Raw genomic sequence first — 17,645 nt, 5'->3', positions numbered from 1 at the left:
CCAGGCTTGTTTTTTGAAAGTGCTGTGCAATTTCCTTTGAGGATGAGGTCTCATAGGTCAGCAATAGAGTGATTGCTTTGTGAAGTGTTCACACATAGGTGATACAACGTTTCTGTCCTTTATTATTTTCCTGTTTCAGTTCATTGGAGAGTCTAGTGATTGTCTGGTTTCACCCACTGGATGAGGTACGCTACATGTTGTGATAGGTGTATGTAGGATCCATGGGTCTGGAAAGGTGTGTTGTGGAGAGTGTTGATCATTGTAGCAGTGGAGATATGTCAGCAGGTTTTGCATGTGTTGTTGTGGCAGGGTGTGATGCTACTTTGAGTTGGAGTGTCCTGGTCTCTAGGAAGCTTGCTTCTGATGATGAGCTTGGAGAGGCTGTGGGACTGTTTGAAGGCCAGGAAATATTTTTTTCAGGGTGGGGTCCCCACTGAGTATGAGTTGCAGTTGTTTGATGGTGCCTTGCATGTGTTCCCGAGTGAGGTGGTAGGTGACAACCAGGGCTGTGCGATCAGAGAGGGTTTTAGTTCTGTATTGGATCAGATTCTCTCAGAGTATTTGGGTGGCCCATTCCATGGTGAGATCCACTTCTCTTGTGAAATTTACTTGTTTGGTGAACACAATTTTGAACGTGTTAAGGTATATCAAAACCACTAACTACTTATTCTATAAACTATCTGTTCAATCTTGTATTTAGCTGTTATATTTTGAGTATCATTCCCAGACTTGAAGACAAGCTCTGTGTAAACCAAAAGCTTGTATCTCTCAGCAACAGAAGTTGGTTCATTAAAAGATATTACCTCTCTCACCTTGTCGCTCTAATATTCTGGGGCTAACACTGCTACAACAACACTCCAGAGAGGATAATAGGCTTATAAGGAATTGTTGGCATGAATTTGTCAAGAACAAAAAACAACTTAATTTCCTTCTTTGATAGTTACTTGTTTACTGCTATATCTTGATTTTACCAAGTATTTTGACACAGTCCCATTTAATAGTCTCATAAGCAAGCTAGGGAAATGTGGTCTATATGAAATTACTATAAGATGGTTTCATAACTGGTTGCAAGACTATATTCAAATAGTTATCAATGATTCACTGTCAAACTGTGAGGATGTATCTAATGGGGTCCAATAGGGGTCAGTCCTGTGAGAGACACTATTCAATATTTTCATTACTGACTAGGATAATGGAGATAAGAATATGCTTATAAAATTTCCAGATGACACCAAGTGGGAGGGGTTGCAAGCCCTTTGGAGGACAGAATTAAAATTCAAAAGGATCTTGAGGAATTGGAGAATTGATCTGAAATCAGCAAGATGAATTTCAATAAAGACAAGTGTGAAGTGCTTCACTTAGGAAGGAAAAAATCAAATGCAAAACTACAAAATGGGGAATAATTGGCTAAATGATAGTACTGCTGAAAAGGACCAGAGGGTTATAGAGGATCACAAACTGAATATACATCAACAATGATGCTGTTGCTAACAAAGCTAATATCATTTTGGGGTGTATTAACGGGGTATCTTATGTAAGACATGGGAGGTAATTGCCCTACTCTACTCAGCACTTATAAGGCCTCAGCTAGTACTGTGTCCAGTTCTGGGTGCCACAATTTAGGGAGGATGTGAAGAAATTGGAGAGAGTCCAGAAGAGAGCAACAAAAGTGATACAAGGTTTAGAAAACCTGACCTATGAGGAAAGGTTAAAAAACTAGGCATGTTTAGTCAAGAAAGGAAGGGATAGTCTAAATTTACTTGGTCCTAAGTGCTGAGAGCTGGACTTGATGACCTCTTGAGGTCCCTTCCAGTCCTACATTTCTATGAGTTTGTGATTGGCGGAATATCAGAGCAGTGTCCTCTGTCAAAGGATGCCACAGCTTTAGCCAGTGCAAGGCATAGTGGAGAAGTAGCTTCTGAAGCTTGGCTACCAATGAGGATAGGCAAGGAAAAGAACCAAGGTATTAAGGAGATGAAAGATTCCTTTCTTTCAGTCATCCTCCAGCTAGTGAGAAGTTTCTGAGTTGGCTTTCAATAACTTTTCTCTCCCATCTCTTCATCTAGTGGCAAAGAAACTGTATATTTAATATTAGGAAAAGATTTCAAGTGGTGAAATCTGTTAGATTAGTGGTTCCTAGATGGTGGTATATGGAATGCTTTCCAGTGATTCATAAAGGAGCTAGTTGGTCACATATGCAAAGTTGTATTTATTTTTCAATGCACTAAATAGTTTCTTAACATTAATTGTCAGTGTAAGCAATTGCTGTACTTTCCAAAGGGATTTTATTTGATTTCCAGTGGAAGGGGAGGTGATCCACTTGATCATGAATTGTATGGGTGTCGTTCATGACATGAAGTCTACAATATGAAAAATTTGGGGAACTCTATATTAGAATGCTGAAATAATCTTCCAAAGGAAGTAGTGAAGTCTCTGTTGCATGAATCTTTTTAAAAATTGGACTGAAAGAAGCCCTGGAGAATATGACATGGGGAACATCATTAACACAGGAATCAACAAGTTAATGAAAGAGTTCTTTCCCATTACTAACTTAAATGAGTTAAAACTATAAGAGGTATTTTCTAGATTTATCAAACTATTCTTCTTTTTGATATCCATAATTGATAAATGGGACTCGTATGTCTGTATAAGTCAGTCTTTTTGACTGTTGTCTCTTATGCTTTGCTCCAACAGGTCGTTTTTAAGTAATGTGTTAACAAAATTGTAAAACAAATAATATAATTCATTTAATTTACTGCTAAAATGTAAAAGTTGTTTCTTTATTCATATCACGGAAAAGGTCTTGGAAATGTAACATACATAAATGGAAATCAAATCATTTGCTAATTATTCATTGTTCCTCTAGAATGAGCAGATATCCAGGGATTTGTTGGCCAAGAACACAGTATATAGAAATGCAGAACTTGAGCTTGAGAGATACAGAGGCCAGGCAGTGCAGGTAGTGCAAAGCTTTCATAGGATATTTATGAAGAGAGGAAACTTTAAATGCTTGTATAGATGTTATTTATAGCTTTAATATTTTTTTTTACTGGTTTTGTTGTTGTGCAGATGACACTGTTTCTTTTACTGTTTTCTTATAATTGTATTGTCAGATATGTATGATTTAATATTTCTTCAGGAATCTAGTTTTATTTAACAGCCATTACTCAATTGTATGTTCTTAAGATTTAGAGTCTTTTAGTACTAGAATACTTATGTCTTTAAAAAATCTTAAAAACTGGATTTTTCTTTCTTTCTTTCTTTCTTTCTTTCTTCTTTTTTTTTTTCCTAATAGAATGAATACCTTGCAAAAGAATTAAATGAGAGAGAGAAAGATTTGGAACGGAACAGGACTGCCATAGCCAAATTTCAATCCAAATGTAAGCTGTAATTCTTTATTAGTATAGGCCATGGTTAAATTTATAAATAGCTACTGGTAGTCAGATTTTTATGTATAATTTTTAGAGGGCTAATATTCTCCTGCTTTATTTTGTTATGCTTGCAAATCTAATTTTTCCTTTATTATTTTAAGTTTACAGTTTATACTTCTACCCCGATATAACGCTGTCCTTGGGAGCCAAAAAATCTTACAGCATTATAGGTGAAACCGCGTTATATCAAACTTGCTTTGATCCGCTGGAGTGCACAGCCCCACGCCTCTGGAACACTGTTCTACTGCGTTATATCTGAATTCATCTTATATCGGGTCGTGTAATATCGGGGTAGAGGTGTTTTTCAGAATGCAGGAAAGGCACTGTGTGTGTGTAAATATATGGGTATATATGTGTGTGCATAGAGAGAGAGAGACTTTTATGACTTAATACCTTTAAACTCTGAAATGTAGATTGAGGGTTGTTGCTGATAAGCTACAAAATGATGACAATGGAATTTAATTTACCAAGGTCTCTCATTTCTTTAGAACTTCAATAAATACTTTAAACTTTCATATATCTTCTTTAAAAGAGTTTCTATTGTGTGGTACATATTTCTGATTTTAAACTTAAAGGTTTACATCAGTGGCACTATATGGAACACATTTTATTAATTTTAATATATGGTATTAAAATAACAAGTTGCTTACATCCAATCCAGCACAGCACTTAAGCACATGCCTAACTTTAAACCCATGAATGTCCCATTGAAGACAGGGGTACAACCCCCTTGCTTAAAGTTAGGCATGTGCATATGTGCTTTGCTGGATTAGATCATTAGTAAACAAAGGGTTGGGGAGTCAGAATGACGCATTTACTACTTGTGCATAGAAATCTGAAGTCTCTGAACTCTGTAAGTGCGTGGGTATTTCCTTGATTAAGATAAGCCATTTTTATTGTATATCAGACTAACAGAAACCAAGATGAACTTGTATTTTTCCAGAGTATTTTAAAATATTTTAGAAATGTACACCTCTACCCTGATATAATGCTGTCCTCAGGAGCCAAAAAATCTTACTGTGTTATAGGTGAAACCGCATTATATCAAACTTGCTTTGATCCGCTGGTGTGCGCAGTCCTGCCCCCCCAGAGCGCTGCTTTACCACGTTATATCCGAATTCATGTTTTATTGGGTTGCGTTATATCAGGGTAGAGGTGTATTTTAGAAATATACATTGTTGCATTGCAGTAAGAGAATTATCAGAAGAAAACAAGCAGCTTGAGCAAGGAATGAAAGAGATATTACAAGCTGTCAAGGAAATGCAGAAGGATCCTAGTGTGAAAGGAGGAGAAACAGCCTTAGTGATCCCTAGTCTGGAGCGATTAGTAAATGTAAGCCTTCTTTCATTTGAATTATTTGGCTTGGTAGATGTTATTTATAGAATTCTCTTTGTTTTGACTGCTTCAGTGTTGAGCATTAGCTGTTATATGTTCAAAATACACCCTAAAATCTTAAAAACACAAATCAAATTGACACATGAGAGTAAAATTCATCTTGACTGAATAATCAATCTTCAAAGCCTTGCAGAATACTTTAAATATGGATTTAGCATATTAGAATATAGTATTTTACATGAAAGCAGATTATAATATTGTATTAAATATATTACTTTTAAAAAATAATAATCTACTTTGAGTTATCATGGTAGAGAATCAGATCACTGAAATATTAACTTGAGACATGATGTTCATGCTGAAAGTGTACTGTTAGATTTAGTTTTCTTAATCACTTAGCAGCTAGATCTGCGCCAAGCTCACAGTCATGGCTACCTAAAGCAGAATGCTTCCCTAGGTTTACTGGTGGGATTGCACTGGTGATGCTCATTTTGGGTTCTAGGAACTCCGCTCAGCACAGCCAGCCAGTTCTGCTAGCTGACATGAGGTTGAGGTTGAGTTATGGCTTTGCCTACTTTTGTCTGTCACTTCCCCCTTATGACAGTTTGATGGTATTAGTCCCTGTACTCCCTCTGTCACAGTGGCTGCAATTTTGAGCCCCATTTATGCACACTGGAAAGCTCCAGTTTATTGGGAAATATGGAGAAGTATTTGCGTTCTTTTGTTTGTTTTTTGTTTTTCTGTTTACTAAATTAATTCTTAATGTGATAGGCAATCGAATCAAAGAATGCAGAAGGAATATTTGATGCCAATTTGCATTTGAAAGCTCAAGTTGACCAGCTTACGGGGCGAAATGAAGAATTGAGGCAGGAGCTAAAAGGATCTCGAAAAGAGGCAACAAATTTCTCTAACCAGTTAGCAAATGCTAATGTAAAGGTATATATTCTAATTTGTTCTACAGTGAAAATATAGAATAATTTGCTGGCTCCATGGATAACATAGAACAAAATATACTTAATATTTTTTATTAAAATTGTTTTAAATACTAGATATTGCTGTTAGTTTTTTTTAGTGTAACTCACACATCTGTATTTTTTACTTAAACGTTTTGAAAATATGTAAAACCTGCAGATATAATTGATGAGATACAATCATACATACTTGTTGCTATATTTATGGATTATAATCTATGTACTTGTTCTCACTGAGTTAAAATCCAAATAATCCAAATGTTATTCCATACTTACAAAAATCCTAATACCCAATGCCCCATCATAGAGTTGTGTCTAGTAGGTGAGATGTTGGGGAAAGCTGTGCTAAATGTGAGTTGCAAAAACATTTTTGTTTCATTTTTCTTAAAATGAGCAATAATCATTTTATACTTCTTACATATGTGACAGACTCAAATAGCAAGGCTAACAGGGGGATTCAATGAATAAATTGATTTTAAAATGTTTTCCCTTTTTGCCACTGAAATAATAGCTGGTGATTTTAGCTCAACTGTGAATGCTTCCAAATGTTTATATTATCTATCTCAAAGGCTATAACATTGTAATATTAAACATATCTTCAAACTGACATCTTTATAAAAAGGCATACTGTCTCTATATGAACCCTTTAAGACAGCTGTGTGATCCAGTATGACTTCCTAGTACAGTAACTCTTCACTTAAAGTCGTCCCGCTTAACGTTGTTTTGTTGTTAACATTCCTGTCAATTAGGGAATATACTCATATAAAGTTGTGCAATGCACCAGTCTTACGTTGTTCGGCTGCCTGCTTTCTCCACAGCTGGCAGCCTCCCTACAGCCCTCCACTCCCAGCACCTACTGCCCACTGGCAGACCCCATGGAGCACATCGAGTCCTCCCTCCTCCCCCTGCCTCCTGCCCACGGCAATCAGCTGGCTTGCAGCGTTTTGGAGGAAGGAGAGAGAAGGGAGGAGCAAGGACTCGTGCACAGGCTCCCCCTTCCTCCCCTGCCTCCCAAAAGCGGCAAGTCAGCTGATTGCCCTGGGCAGGAGGCAGGGGGGAGGGGGAGGGAGCCTGCGCCAAGTCCTCGCTCCTCCACCCCTCCTCCCGCCTTCCAAACGTGGCAAGCCAGCTGATTGCCCTGGGCAGGAGGGAGGAGGGAGGAGCGAGGACTCGACACGCCTCCTCCCTCCCTCCCCTGCCTCCCATGGTGGCGATCAGTTTTGGAGGCAGGAGGGAGAGGGGAGGAGCCAGGATGCAGCATATGAAGTAAAGGGGGAGGAGATGAGGGGGAGAAAAGGCGGGTTAAGGTTGGAGGCTTGGGGGAAAGGGTGGAGTGAGCAGACTGAGGGTTGAGCCCCCCGCCCCTGGTGTTTTCAGAGTAGGGGAAACTGCCCTGGAACCTAAGCCCCCCTATTTACATTAATTCTTATGGGGAAATTGGATTTGCTTAACATCGTTTCACTTAAAGTCACATTTTTCAGGAACATAACTACAACATTAAGTGAGGAGTTACTGTATTTGTAGCATTACAGAACAGTATTTTTTGGGGCATTGTAGTTAGAGATTGTTGTCAACCAAAACTCTTCGAAGGGTTTGAAAAAGAAAGACATGGTAAATTTAGAATAAATGTGCTGGATAGCCATCTGAGCCATGCAGTTTTGGACATTGAGGCTTAGCTCAGTCTCCATATGAATGTTCGCAGGTAAAAAGAAAGGAAAAATAACCTACAAATTATATGCTTGAACAACTAAAGTAAAACTGAGATGGATCGGCAGCTGTGTGAGCCTGCTCTGGATGCTTGATCATTTTTAGCCATTTGACTCAAAGTATTATGTTTAATTTTTTTTGTGGAATTGTAATTTTAAAAATAGAAAAATTTACTTTAAAACATTAAAAAAATAATTGGGACTACCTAAATTATGAGATGTTTATAATTCAAAACAGTGTGAGACTGGACACCTTTACATTTTGTATCCATATTTTTTGGCTGAATAATAGGAATTTCGTCTTACTGCTTCTATTCTCTTTATTTATTTCCTTTAGATTGCACAGCTTAATGATGAAGTTTGTTTGTTACGTCAATCGGAAGGTGCCAATATAGTATTCAGAGCAGTAAACCGTCCAGAAGGGATAACTCCTTCAAGTGCTCATATAGTTAATTCTCAGAATGAATATTTAATACATCTTTTACAGGTAACTAATTTAAACCTGCACACCAGGGGTATTTGTAAATCCTTCCAAATCTGTTGTTATATCATATGTGGAAACTGGGGAGTCTCCTAAAAACTATAATGTGTATTGTTGTAATAGAATATAGTTGCCTGAACCTTCCTTGTATGACATCTCTGGGCTAGAGATTATTTTATTTCTAACCCCACCAAAGCAATCTGCAGGGAAGAGCCAATCCCTCTTTCCTTTCCCCTACCAAACAAGACAAAGAAGACTTCTTGCCTAGAATTGCATTGTTTCATATGCAGTGTAGTCATCAAATGCAATTTAAAGATACCAAAAATCAGGAATATTTCAGTATGTCTGGAAGAGAACTCACTATGCATTGGCCTCTCCTCCTGGACAGCTTGAGGTACTCGAATTTTTCATTTTTGGGCTCCTAAGCCTGATGTGCTTTGTGAGTTATGTTGAAGAGTTTATTAAACAACTATACATTCCCAGCATCACAAATAGACTTTTATACAATACACTTGCGAGAAAAATATGTATGGAAGGAAGTGGACAGTTTTTACATTTTTACCTAAAGTTTATTGTTTGTAAAGCCAGAGGACAATCGACAAAAAATGTCTATTCTATTGTTCTTCTCTTCTAAGTTCCTATGCCAGTTTTATGTAGTATGGAAGGTTAGGAGCCCATATTCAAGCATAAAATAAATGCTGAGGGATATAATCTTGCTAATTTGGCCAGTGGGAAGTTGGCCTTTTCTGTGAATTTATAAAGAAAGCCACTTCCTTTGCTTGCTATGGGTCAATTTCTTCATTACCAGAATGCCATAAATGTAGTTTTACCAAGATTATATTAGAAGATTTTTTTCCCCAGAAAGTTGACAGAGTCCATTTATCTGGAAGAAATATATAAGTACTGATAATATTTGTATATTCTGCCATGAAAAAGTTTTGGCCTTTGTAGCTTTTGCATTTTTTTTAGAAACCTGTAATTATCATTCTTCTAGATTGGGCATTTATCAAGAAATACACAAAAGTTAATATGTAAGAGTTACGTTGTTTATTAGAAATCTGTTTGTTTATTTATTTTTTTAACTGAATGGTGGTCTGGAGATCCATGCACCTATTCTCATTTAATTCTCTCCTTCTTCTGCCACACACTTCTTCTGTGCAAAGCTCCTTGTAGTCTTATGTTTACTTCTTTCATGTCTCATGTGAGTTAGTTGCTCATTTGTGTGGAGGGAATGGTCTGAATGTCGAGAAGAGGGGCTTAAATATGCTTGAGTTAAAACTGTTGATTGCTGGGATGAAGGGAAAGATAAAGTGATAAATGGGGGCATGGGAACTTAAAAAACCAGCACACTAAACATAACTAGTAAGATGTGTGCCTATCATCACCCTGATCAGCTTGCTTGTATCAGAAAAGATTTTTTACATTGTATAGTTATGAAGTATGAATGCATTTGGCAGTGTGAGGTGTGCAATTTCATTAGTAGTCTGTGTGGACAAATCCAAAATGTCAAGTAATTCTCAACTTTTTTTGGTCTGTGATCTGTAAAATTATTTATTATTTGTTAATTTATTACTTACTATTATTTAAATATTACTTTTATTTAGACTGTTTTTGATATGTTGTTTTAGCATAAAGACACAAGTTCTGTTTCTTCAATATGTTGATTTCAGTGGCGCAAAGGTCTATATTAGAGAATACCATTGAATGACCATGGCTTTGATGAATACTTTCAGATTTGAAGCATACATTGTTAATTATATCATTAATTTTTATTTTGAAAATGATCATTAGGAACTAGAAAATAAAGAACAATTACTTAAGAAATTAGAAGAAGCAGTAGAAGAATATAAGCGAAAATTTGCAGTAATTCGCCATCAGCAAGGCTTGCTATATAAGGAATATCAAAGGTACAAATCCTTTGGGGTCTTCCTATGAGATGGTCGGGCTGTTATATTTTAAATAGGAGAAAATATTAATAATTTCCCCACTGTGTTCAAGTTGTTATTTCTATTAGCATCATGGAGACTTGTGTGAAATAATCATTCTTCTTTTAGGTGGCCTCTGTATATTCCTTGTGGTGCTGCTGTGCTTCAAAAACCTTTTAGAAAAGCAGTGTTGCACTCACATTTCGTTGTCTGCTTTGTGGCAAGAACTAGCTTGTACAATTTTCATAATGAAAGAGATCATTTTAGCACCAGGGAAATCTGCAAACTGCGATCCTGTCAAGCTTCTCTTGAATCTGCATCCGGGAACTCATTTGTACCTGACATTTGTGGAAGATTCACTTCCACTCTTCTCTGCTTTCAGACATAACAGTAGGAAAAATTGGAGCTCAGAGGGAATCTTGAGCTGAGGGACCCAGTGTTGTTTATTACAAAGGAGGAAAAGGAAACATTGCTATGGATCCAGGGATCACAAGTGCAGATTGGAGATGTCCGCTCCAGGGGTGTCTTTGACTCTTCATGTAATGCCAGTTCCTAGGACAATTCTTCTCCTTCTTTGAATGATGACTGCTTCTGATTACCACAGAATGCATCTTTCCCACCAGAGGGCTAAGGCAGAAATTATTTAGATACAAGCATGTACACGAGTCTCCTAGTTTGGATTCTAGGTTATGAAGGCTGCCCAGATTGATATTTCACTATTGAATTAGGCCTGGAGGCTCACTTGGGCAGCTTCTGAGACAAAAGAACTTCCTTTGTTTTCTGGAGGTTTATGTTTGTTGACTAACTTCACCAGCAGTTTCTGGATCCTGTTTTTGTGTCAGTCTGTGACATTTGGGTTGCACTTCTATTCCTGCAAATACAAGAGGCAGATAGTCTTATGCCTGGGGCCTTGAGGTTTGGCCACACCCCTTCTGCCTCTGTACTAGGTTCTCTACCTCCAGTCAGGCAAATAAAATAGTGATTGAGTGCTCCCACCTTCCCTGATGCATTGAAGTACAGCTGGTCAAAACTTGGAATTTCTGTTCCATTGAAAATTCTGAAATTTTGAAAGTGTTTATTTCGTTTTGGAACAAAAGCAGGAAATGTCTAAATTTTCATGAAAAGGAAATTATACGTTTTTGTTTCAGGAAAAAAAAATATCTGTTTTATTTAGATTTTCCTGAAGCGAAACAGAGCAGCTGTCTCCCCTGCTTGCAAGGCACTACCTGAACTTCCCCCACATCTTCCAAAAGGAATTGGAGGCAGCCTTGGGAGTCTCTCGTGATCAGGGGAGGCACCTGCCGTGAAGCAGGCCACCTAGAAGCCCTGAGAGCCCTAGAGCAGGCCGCCTAGAAGCCCTGGTTCAAGCTGGGGCTCCACAGCTTCCAAAGTTTCCAAGCACTCTTCTGTATAGCAGAGACCTGGAAAATCCTGAGAGCCTGGTTTGAGCTAATGCACCCAGGGCTGCTCTGCTTCATGAGCCTCCCAAATCTTTAAGGTTCCAGGACCACGGCAGGGACTCGAGCCACAGATATTAGAAGTCCAGGGTCTCCAGTTCTGGGGCAGTCTGCATTGTGGAGCCAAGAACCCTTGCCTTCTAGGGTCCGTAACTCTGAGGCAGCTCCACTATTACAGAGCTTCCAATTTGTATGGCAAGGCTGCCCTGGATATGTGCCATGAGCCTTTGGGCATTCTGTATGGCACAGCTGCCACAGGTCCTGGAAGCCTGAGCTACCCATCAGCTTGCCAGGAAACCTGACTGTGATTTAATGAAAGTTTGCTGAACCCAAGATATTTCCACAAAATGTTTTGCGGTTGATAAATTGTCATCCTACAAAGAAACTCTATATCAACACAAATTTACGGACAAGATCATTGAATGTGTAAAAGCTTTTTTGAAGGAGTAGTGAGCAGAATCTTGCCACCCCCTTAAGGAAGCAAAGATTCCAGGCCTCTGCATCCCAAATAGAACGACCGTCAAATTTGTTTTCTGCTTTTTGCCCCTTATCCCCACCATGGTGGAAACTAAGATGTAGATGTAGTTTATCTGCGAGGAGATCTGTTTGGGAGCCAAAGAAGAGCTCTCCCACAGCTGCTCCCAGCCAACAGAACCTCACTGTGACCAGGGAAAAATTTTAGAGTCTGGACTGCTTATAGGAGCCTCATCTCCCCAAACCAGTTGAAACTTGTATGGGAGAACCTCCCCAAGGATAGGTCAGTCTCTTCAGTTATTGAGACCTGACAAGCCACACTTGCCTCACTGATGGGGGGGCTTGGCCCCACAGTGCAGACTACGGGGCCCAGTAAAGTGAGTTGCAGCGCCCACTAAAGTGTTGTTTGATAACTGCCCTGTGTGAATCCTGCTAGCATGAATAGGTACCTTTCAAATGAGATTGTGTTAATGTGAACTTGATACCTTTTAGTTCACTCTAGAAGGGTCCTCATGGGACACTTACAGAGCAACACTGTTGTGCGCACTGCAGTTCACCCTCTGGCAGCCCACACTGCAGGACCATGTAGATAAGCCTTGCAATCTTTGAGAGCAACTTCAAATATCTTTTCAAATCTGCTGATCTAATAAACTTCAGAAGGAAAACACACCAGGATTCTCTTACCTGATCATAACAGGGTAACAGTCTGGCAAGAAGGCTGTCATCCTTTTTGAATCTCGTTTTTCACAAGAGGGAGATCTGGGCTGTCTGCAGGGAATATCTCATACTTCATATGTTCAAGTTTAATGGAATGTTTCTCTTAATAACATGTTTTCAAATTTAAATAAGTATGCATTCTTCACCACAGACTATAAAACACAGTTCTAACTTTTAATAGTGAAGTTAATTTTGAGTTTTCTAAACATGTTTAAAAAAATTGAAAAATGTGTTAATGTTAAAATAGCATATTTCAGTTAATAAGATTATAATGGTAACATGATTTACAAACAGTTTTGAAAAATCTTTACAATATTTAATATTTCTGAATGAAAAATTGAACTATTTTTATTTAAATGAATATATATGTATTTTAGTGAAAAAGAAAGTTGGCAAACAGAATCTGAAAAAATGAAAGAAGAAAAGAAGAAGCTAGAAGATCAAAAAGAACAGGATGCTGTGAAAATAAAGGAATACAATGTAAGCAGTGTTTTTTTTAAAAAATTGTTTAACTTTGCTTGAAAATGTGTTAGATTTTTGCAATTTTAGAGTTTTTAAGGCAGGAGTAAACAAAAATTCCGAAGTTAACTTGGCACAAGTAGAGAGAGAAATTAGTTTCTGGTATGACTTACAACTACACTATCTTGAATTGTAATATTACTCACATGTTCATCTTATTAGTGCACTTTGTGTTTTATTCATTTAATGTATTTAAACTGTTGGCATGGATAGTATAATAATAGACCAAATTCAGCCCCATAAGAGGCTGCAAGTTCTTGCTGCTTAATTAGTGATGTCATACTTGCTTATATCATGGCTGTATTTGACCCAGTGTATTTTGTTAGGATCAGGAAATAACCCTATCAGACCAGTACTTAATTTGTAGTGAAAGAGGTGCCAGGGCTCAAACAATTTTTGACTTTCATAACTGACGCGGTAAGCCCAGAAGTGCCGGGGCTATAAACTGCCAAGCCTAGGGTGGCTTAGCCCTGGCAATTCCTGGCACAAATTAAACACTGTATCAGACTATGAAATTCAAAAGACTGCTTGTCTCCCACTGTATCACTTGCAATCATTTTTGTAGATCCTTGACTGATGATATTTTTTAAGTTATTTTTTTGAAGCAACTATGACCTAAACGTATATCCAAAAACTAGAACATTCATTCTCTGAACACTTTCACTTGGGTCATAAAAAAAAAACCCAAAAGACAAAATCCTCTGTCCTTTGCAGCACAAGCAAAAGCCTGAATTTTAGGTCTCTTTCTTGGAGGTAATAGGGAAAAGGTAAAAATTCTTCAAAAGAACCTATAGGGTAACTAAATTATTATAGTATCCCACTCTGAGTCTCTAGATTTTCTGGAATACACAGCAGTGAAATTAGGATATTTTGAATTTTTCTCTTGGAAAAATCTTTAAATATATATTTAAACACCTGACACACTTATGGTGCCATCCAAAAATTATTTGTTTCTTTATGGAATCTCTTTTTCCAGCTATCTTTCATTTCTAGAGCCACTAGCACATAAATGTGTCCAAAGAGGAGGTATGTTAATGTATTTTAAAATATTCTTGTTTATACATATGAAGTTTTGACTAGAGATGGTCAGAAGTTTTCAGACAAAACGTTCTTCTTCGAGTGCTTGCTCATATCAATTCCAATTAGGTGTGCACGTGCCGCGTGCATGATCATCTGAAGATTTTTACCCTAGCAACACTCCGTGGGTCGGCTGAGGCGCCCCCTGGACTGGCACCTTTATGGCACCGGATATATGCCCCAGCTGACCCAGCGCCCACTCAGTTCCTTCTTACCACCCGTGACGGTCATTGGAACTGTGGAGCGCAGCTTAGCTGATCTCCACACTCCCTTGCATTCGCTTTAGTACCTGTAAATAGTTTCTGATTAGTTGTTAATAGTTGATTATAGTTGTTAATAGTTGTGAATTACTTAGTATAGTTAGAGTTAGTTTAATTAGTGGGAGGGAACGGGGTCTTCTCCCCTCTCCACTATCCCGGTACCTAGGTCCATGCCTGGGTCTCCAGGCTTCAAACCCTGCTCGGCTTGCCAGAGGCCAGTGCCAACGGGATACCCCCTCGACTCTTGCCTAAGATGTCTGGGGGAATCCCACCAAGCAGACAAGTGCCACATTTGCAAAGCCTTCAAGCTGAGGACCAGGAAGGAGTGGGACTTTAGAGTGAAGCAGCTCCTTATGGAGGCGGCACTTAGCCCAGTCCCTTCCTCCGCACGCCGAGACTCAGCACTGTCGTCCTCAGTGCAGAGTGCCCCTGTGGCACCGACTGGTCCGGCACTGTGTTCAGACTCTACCAAAGACTTGTGGCACCAGATCTCCCCGACACCTCCACCACTATGGCACAGGTCTCTATCTCTGAGCTAGAAGAAGAAGCAGCCCAAGCAGGTGCCGGCCACTTCTTGTTGTGGTGGCAGCTGTCGTACCAACATTCCTGCACCGCAGTTGGAGCCACGTCCATTGCCGGAGTGCATAGGAAAAATATTGACTCCTGCACCGTCAACTCTGGCACCACAAGGGCTGTCGAGTCCAGTGCACGTAAGTTCCTCGGGGCACACCGTGGTGGAGCTGAGACTACCCTCCAAACCGGAAACCTTTTCAACGGTGCAGGACTTGATTGCGCTCACAGAGCCGACTCCTCTGCAGCCGGCAGCACCTTCAGCACAGATAGTGCTGTTGAAGGGAAAGCCATGCCTCATGCGACCACCGTCCCGGTCCCGATCTTCTTCCCGGCATCCATCACGGCGTCCCTTGCAGTCCCGGCACCGCTCTCGTTCTCGGTGCCGGTCGTACTCGCAACGCCATTCTGGCTCACGGAGATCCGAATCATGTTACGGCCGGTACTGATCAGACTCCCGGCGCCATTCCCGGTACCGGTCACAGCAGCACTCGACCTGGAGCCGATCCTGACGCTGATCTCATCGGAGGTCGCCATTGAGATCCAGATCAGGCTCCCGGTACCCGTATGACTGCAGGCACCGATCGACGTCTCGGTACCGTTCTGCCTCACGGCACCGGTCCCGGCACCATGGCACCGTACAGCACCGGGGTACTCTGCACCAGTGTGTACAGCATTGCCTTGGCCATCTTGCTCCGTCTCTGTGTCGTCACACTCACAAGGTGGCTTCCACACCCAGGACCAGGGCGAGGGCAGTACAGGTCAGTGGCTAGAAGAAGGCCAGGACCTGGGCCACGAACGCCCACAGTGGTCCTTTTGGACCCCCGGCATACCATCAGGCCCAGGGGGCTTGTTTGGAGGCTTCCCATTCCGCCCCTTTGGAGCCCCGAGAACTGGAGGCCACTGTGTCTCCCCCCCCCCCCCCCCGGGAGGCTCTGAGGCAACTGCTCCAGTGCCAGTGCAGGCCCACGCTCCTAGCTTGATGGACCTTGAGCAACAAGATCATCCACAAGAGGACTTCACACAGGATTGCTTAGTCCCGGGAGTATCTTCCTCGTCCTCGCCCGATGAGGCAGTGGCGGGGACTACGGTTTTGGGCCCTCCTCCTATGGACCTCTGTGCCCACCAGGAACTGCTCCACAGAGTGGCGTGCAATATGAACCTCCAGGTAGAGGAGGTGGTGGAGGTAGAGGACCCTGTGGTAGACATTCTGTCTGCTGAGGCACTGTCCAGAGTTGCCCTCCCCGTCATACAAACCATACAGGCTAATGCCAAGACAATCTGGCAGTCACCAGCCTCTATTCCACCTACGGCCAAGGGGGTGGAAAGGAAGTACTTTGTCCCTTTGAAAGACTATGAATACCTCTACATGCACTCCCAACTGTGCTCCCTTGTTGTGGCTTCAGTCAACGAGAAGGAGTGGCACAGTCAGCAGGCCCCGGGGCCTAAATCAAAGGGCGTTAGACACCTAGACTTGTTTGGGCGCAAGGTGTACTCGGCCAGAGGCTTGCAGCTCAGGGTGGCCAACCAGCAGGCACCCCTAAGCTGATATGACTATAATTCATGGCACTCTACGGAGAAATTCAAGGAGTTGGTTCTACAGGAGTCCAGAGAGGAATTTGGGGCTATAGTAGAGGAGGGCAAGAGGTGGCTAGAACTTCCCTACAAGCCTCTCTGAATGTGGCAGACTCAGCATCTAGGACCCTGGCCTCGGGCATAGCCATGCGCCGCATCTTGTGGCTGCAGATCTCTGGCTTACCACCAGAGTTACAGCAGGCTGTCCAGGACCTGCCCTTTGTTGGCCAGGGCCTATTCTCCAAGAAGACAGAGTCAAGGCTGCAGAGTCTGAAGGACTCGAGAATTATCATGCGCTCTCTGGGAATGCATACCTCAGTAATGCAGAGAAGGCCCTTCAGACCACAGCCTCAGAGGTGATACCCTCCCCCTCGGCCGAGACAGGACTTCTTTAGAAGATGCAGCTGAGGTGGTAAAAGGAAACAAACTGGACACGAAGCCAGACAAGGCAAGGGCTCTCCCAAGCCGTCGGCAGGGCCTAAGCAGAACTTTTGTAGGTGCGCCTGAGGACAGAGCACCAGTCTTCATTCAAGATACTTCCCCGCCTTTCCAAGATCATCTCTCCGATTTTCTCTGTGCGTGGTCCTACATAACATCAGACCGTTGGGTCCTATGCACAGTGGAAAGGGGATACTCCCTCCAATTTGCTTCTCTCCTCTTCCCCACTCCTTCCCTGTCCGTCTTCAGGGATGCTTCTCACAAGCACCTCCTTCTACAGGAGGTCCAATCACTCCTGGCTTTGAGAGCGATAGAGGAGGTTCCGGGAGAGTCAGGGGGCTTTTATTCCTGCTATTGCCTAATCCCCAAGACCAAGGGCGGGCTTTGGCCCATCCTGGACCTACGCAGACTCAGCAAAGTTGTGGTAAAGTTGAAGTTCCGCATGGTCTCACTAGGGACCATTATCCTTCCCTAGATCCTGGAGACTGGCACGCCGCCCTCAACATGATTCCCTCAGCAGACATTTTGCAGTTGACCACAAGTGGAAACCCCACAACTTAGTACTGTACAATATCTTGGATCTGTGGGGAATCCCAACCAGGGATCTGTTCACCATAACAAACAGCAAATGCATCACATACTGTTCCAGAGCCTAGATTGCCACTTCCAAGGCGATGCTCTCCCTTAGTCAGATAACCTGAACTACACA

At 41.2% G+C, this 17,645-nt stretch overlaps 1 protein-coding gene across 1 annotated transcript in view; it reads left to right on the top strand.

The window, feature by feature from the left end:
* The window catches only part of CEP290 (centrosomal protein 290), a 116,224-nt gene that overhangs the window by 47,577 nt on the left and 51,002 nt on the right, over nucleotides 1-17,645 (top strand). The window contains exons 18-23 of the mRNA XM_050935966.1: nucleotides 3,296-3,380; nucleotides 4,621-4,763; nucleotides 5,538-5,702; nucleotides 7,781-7,930; nucleotides 9,716-9,831; nucleotides 12,875-12,977. Coding sequence (XP_050791923.1) covers nucleotides 3,296-3,380; nucleotides 4,621-4,763; nucleotides 5,538-5,702; nucleotides 7,781-7,930; nucleotides 9,716-9,831; nucleotides 12,875-12,977 — 762 coding nt within the window. The remainder of the gene's footprint in view (nucleotides 1-3,295; nucleotides 3,381-4,620; nucleotides 4,764-5,537; nucleotides 5,703-7,780; nucleotides 7,931-9,715; nucleotides 9,832-12,874; nucleotides 12,978-17,645) is intronic.

This window comes from Gopherus flavomarginatus, chromosome 1, assembly GCF_025201925.1.
Source record: "Gopherus flavomarginatus isolate rGopFla2 chromosome 1, rGopFla2.mat.asm, whole genome shotgun sequence".
NCBI lineage: Eukaryota > Metazoa > Chordata > Testudines > Testudinidae > Gopherus > Gopherus flavomarginatus.
This window is presented reverse-complemented; position numbering and strand designations above follow the sequence as displayed.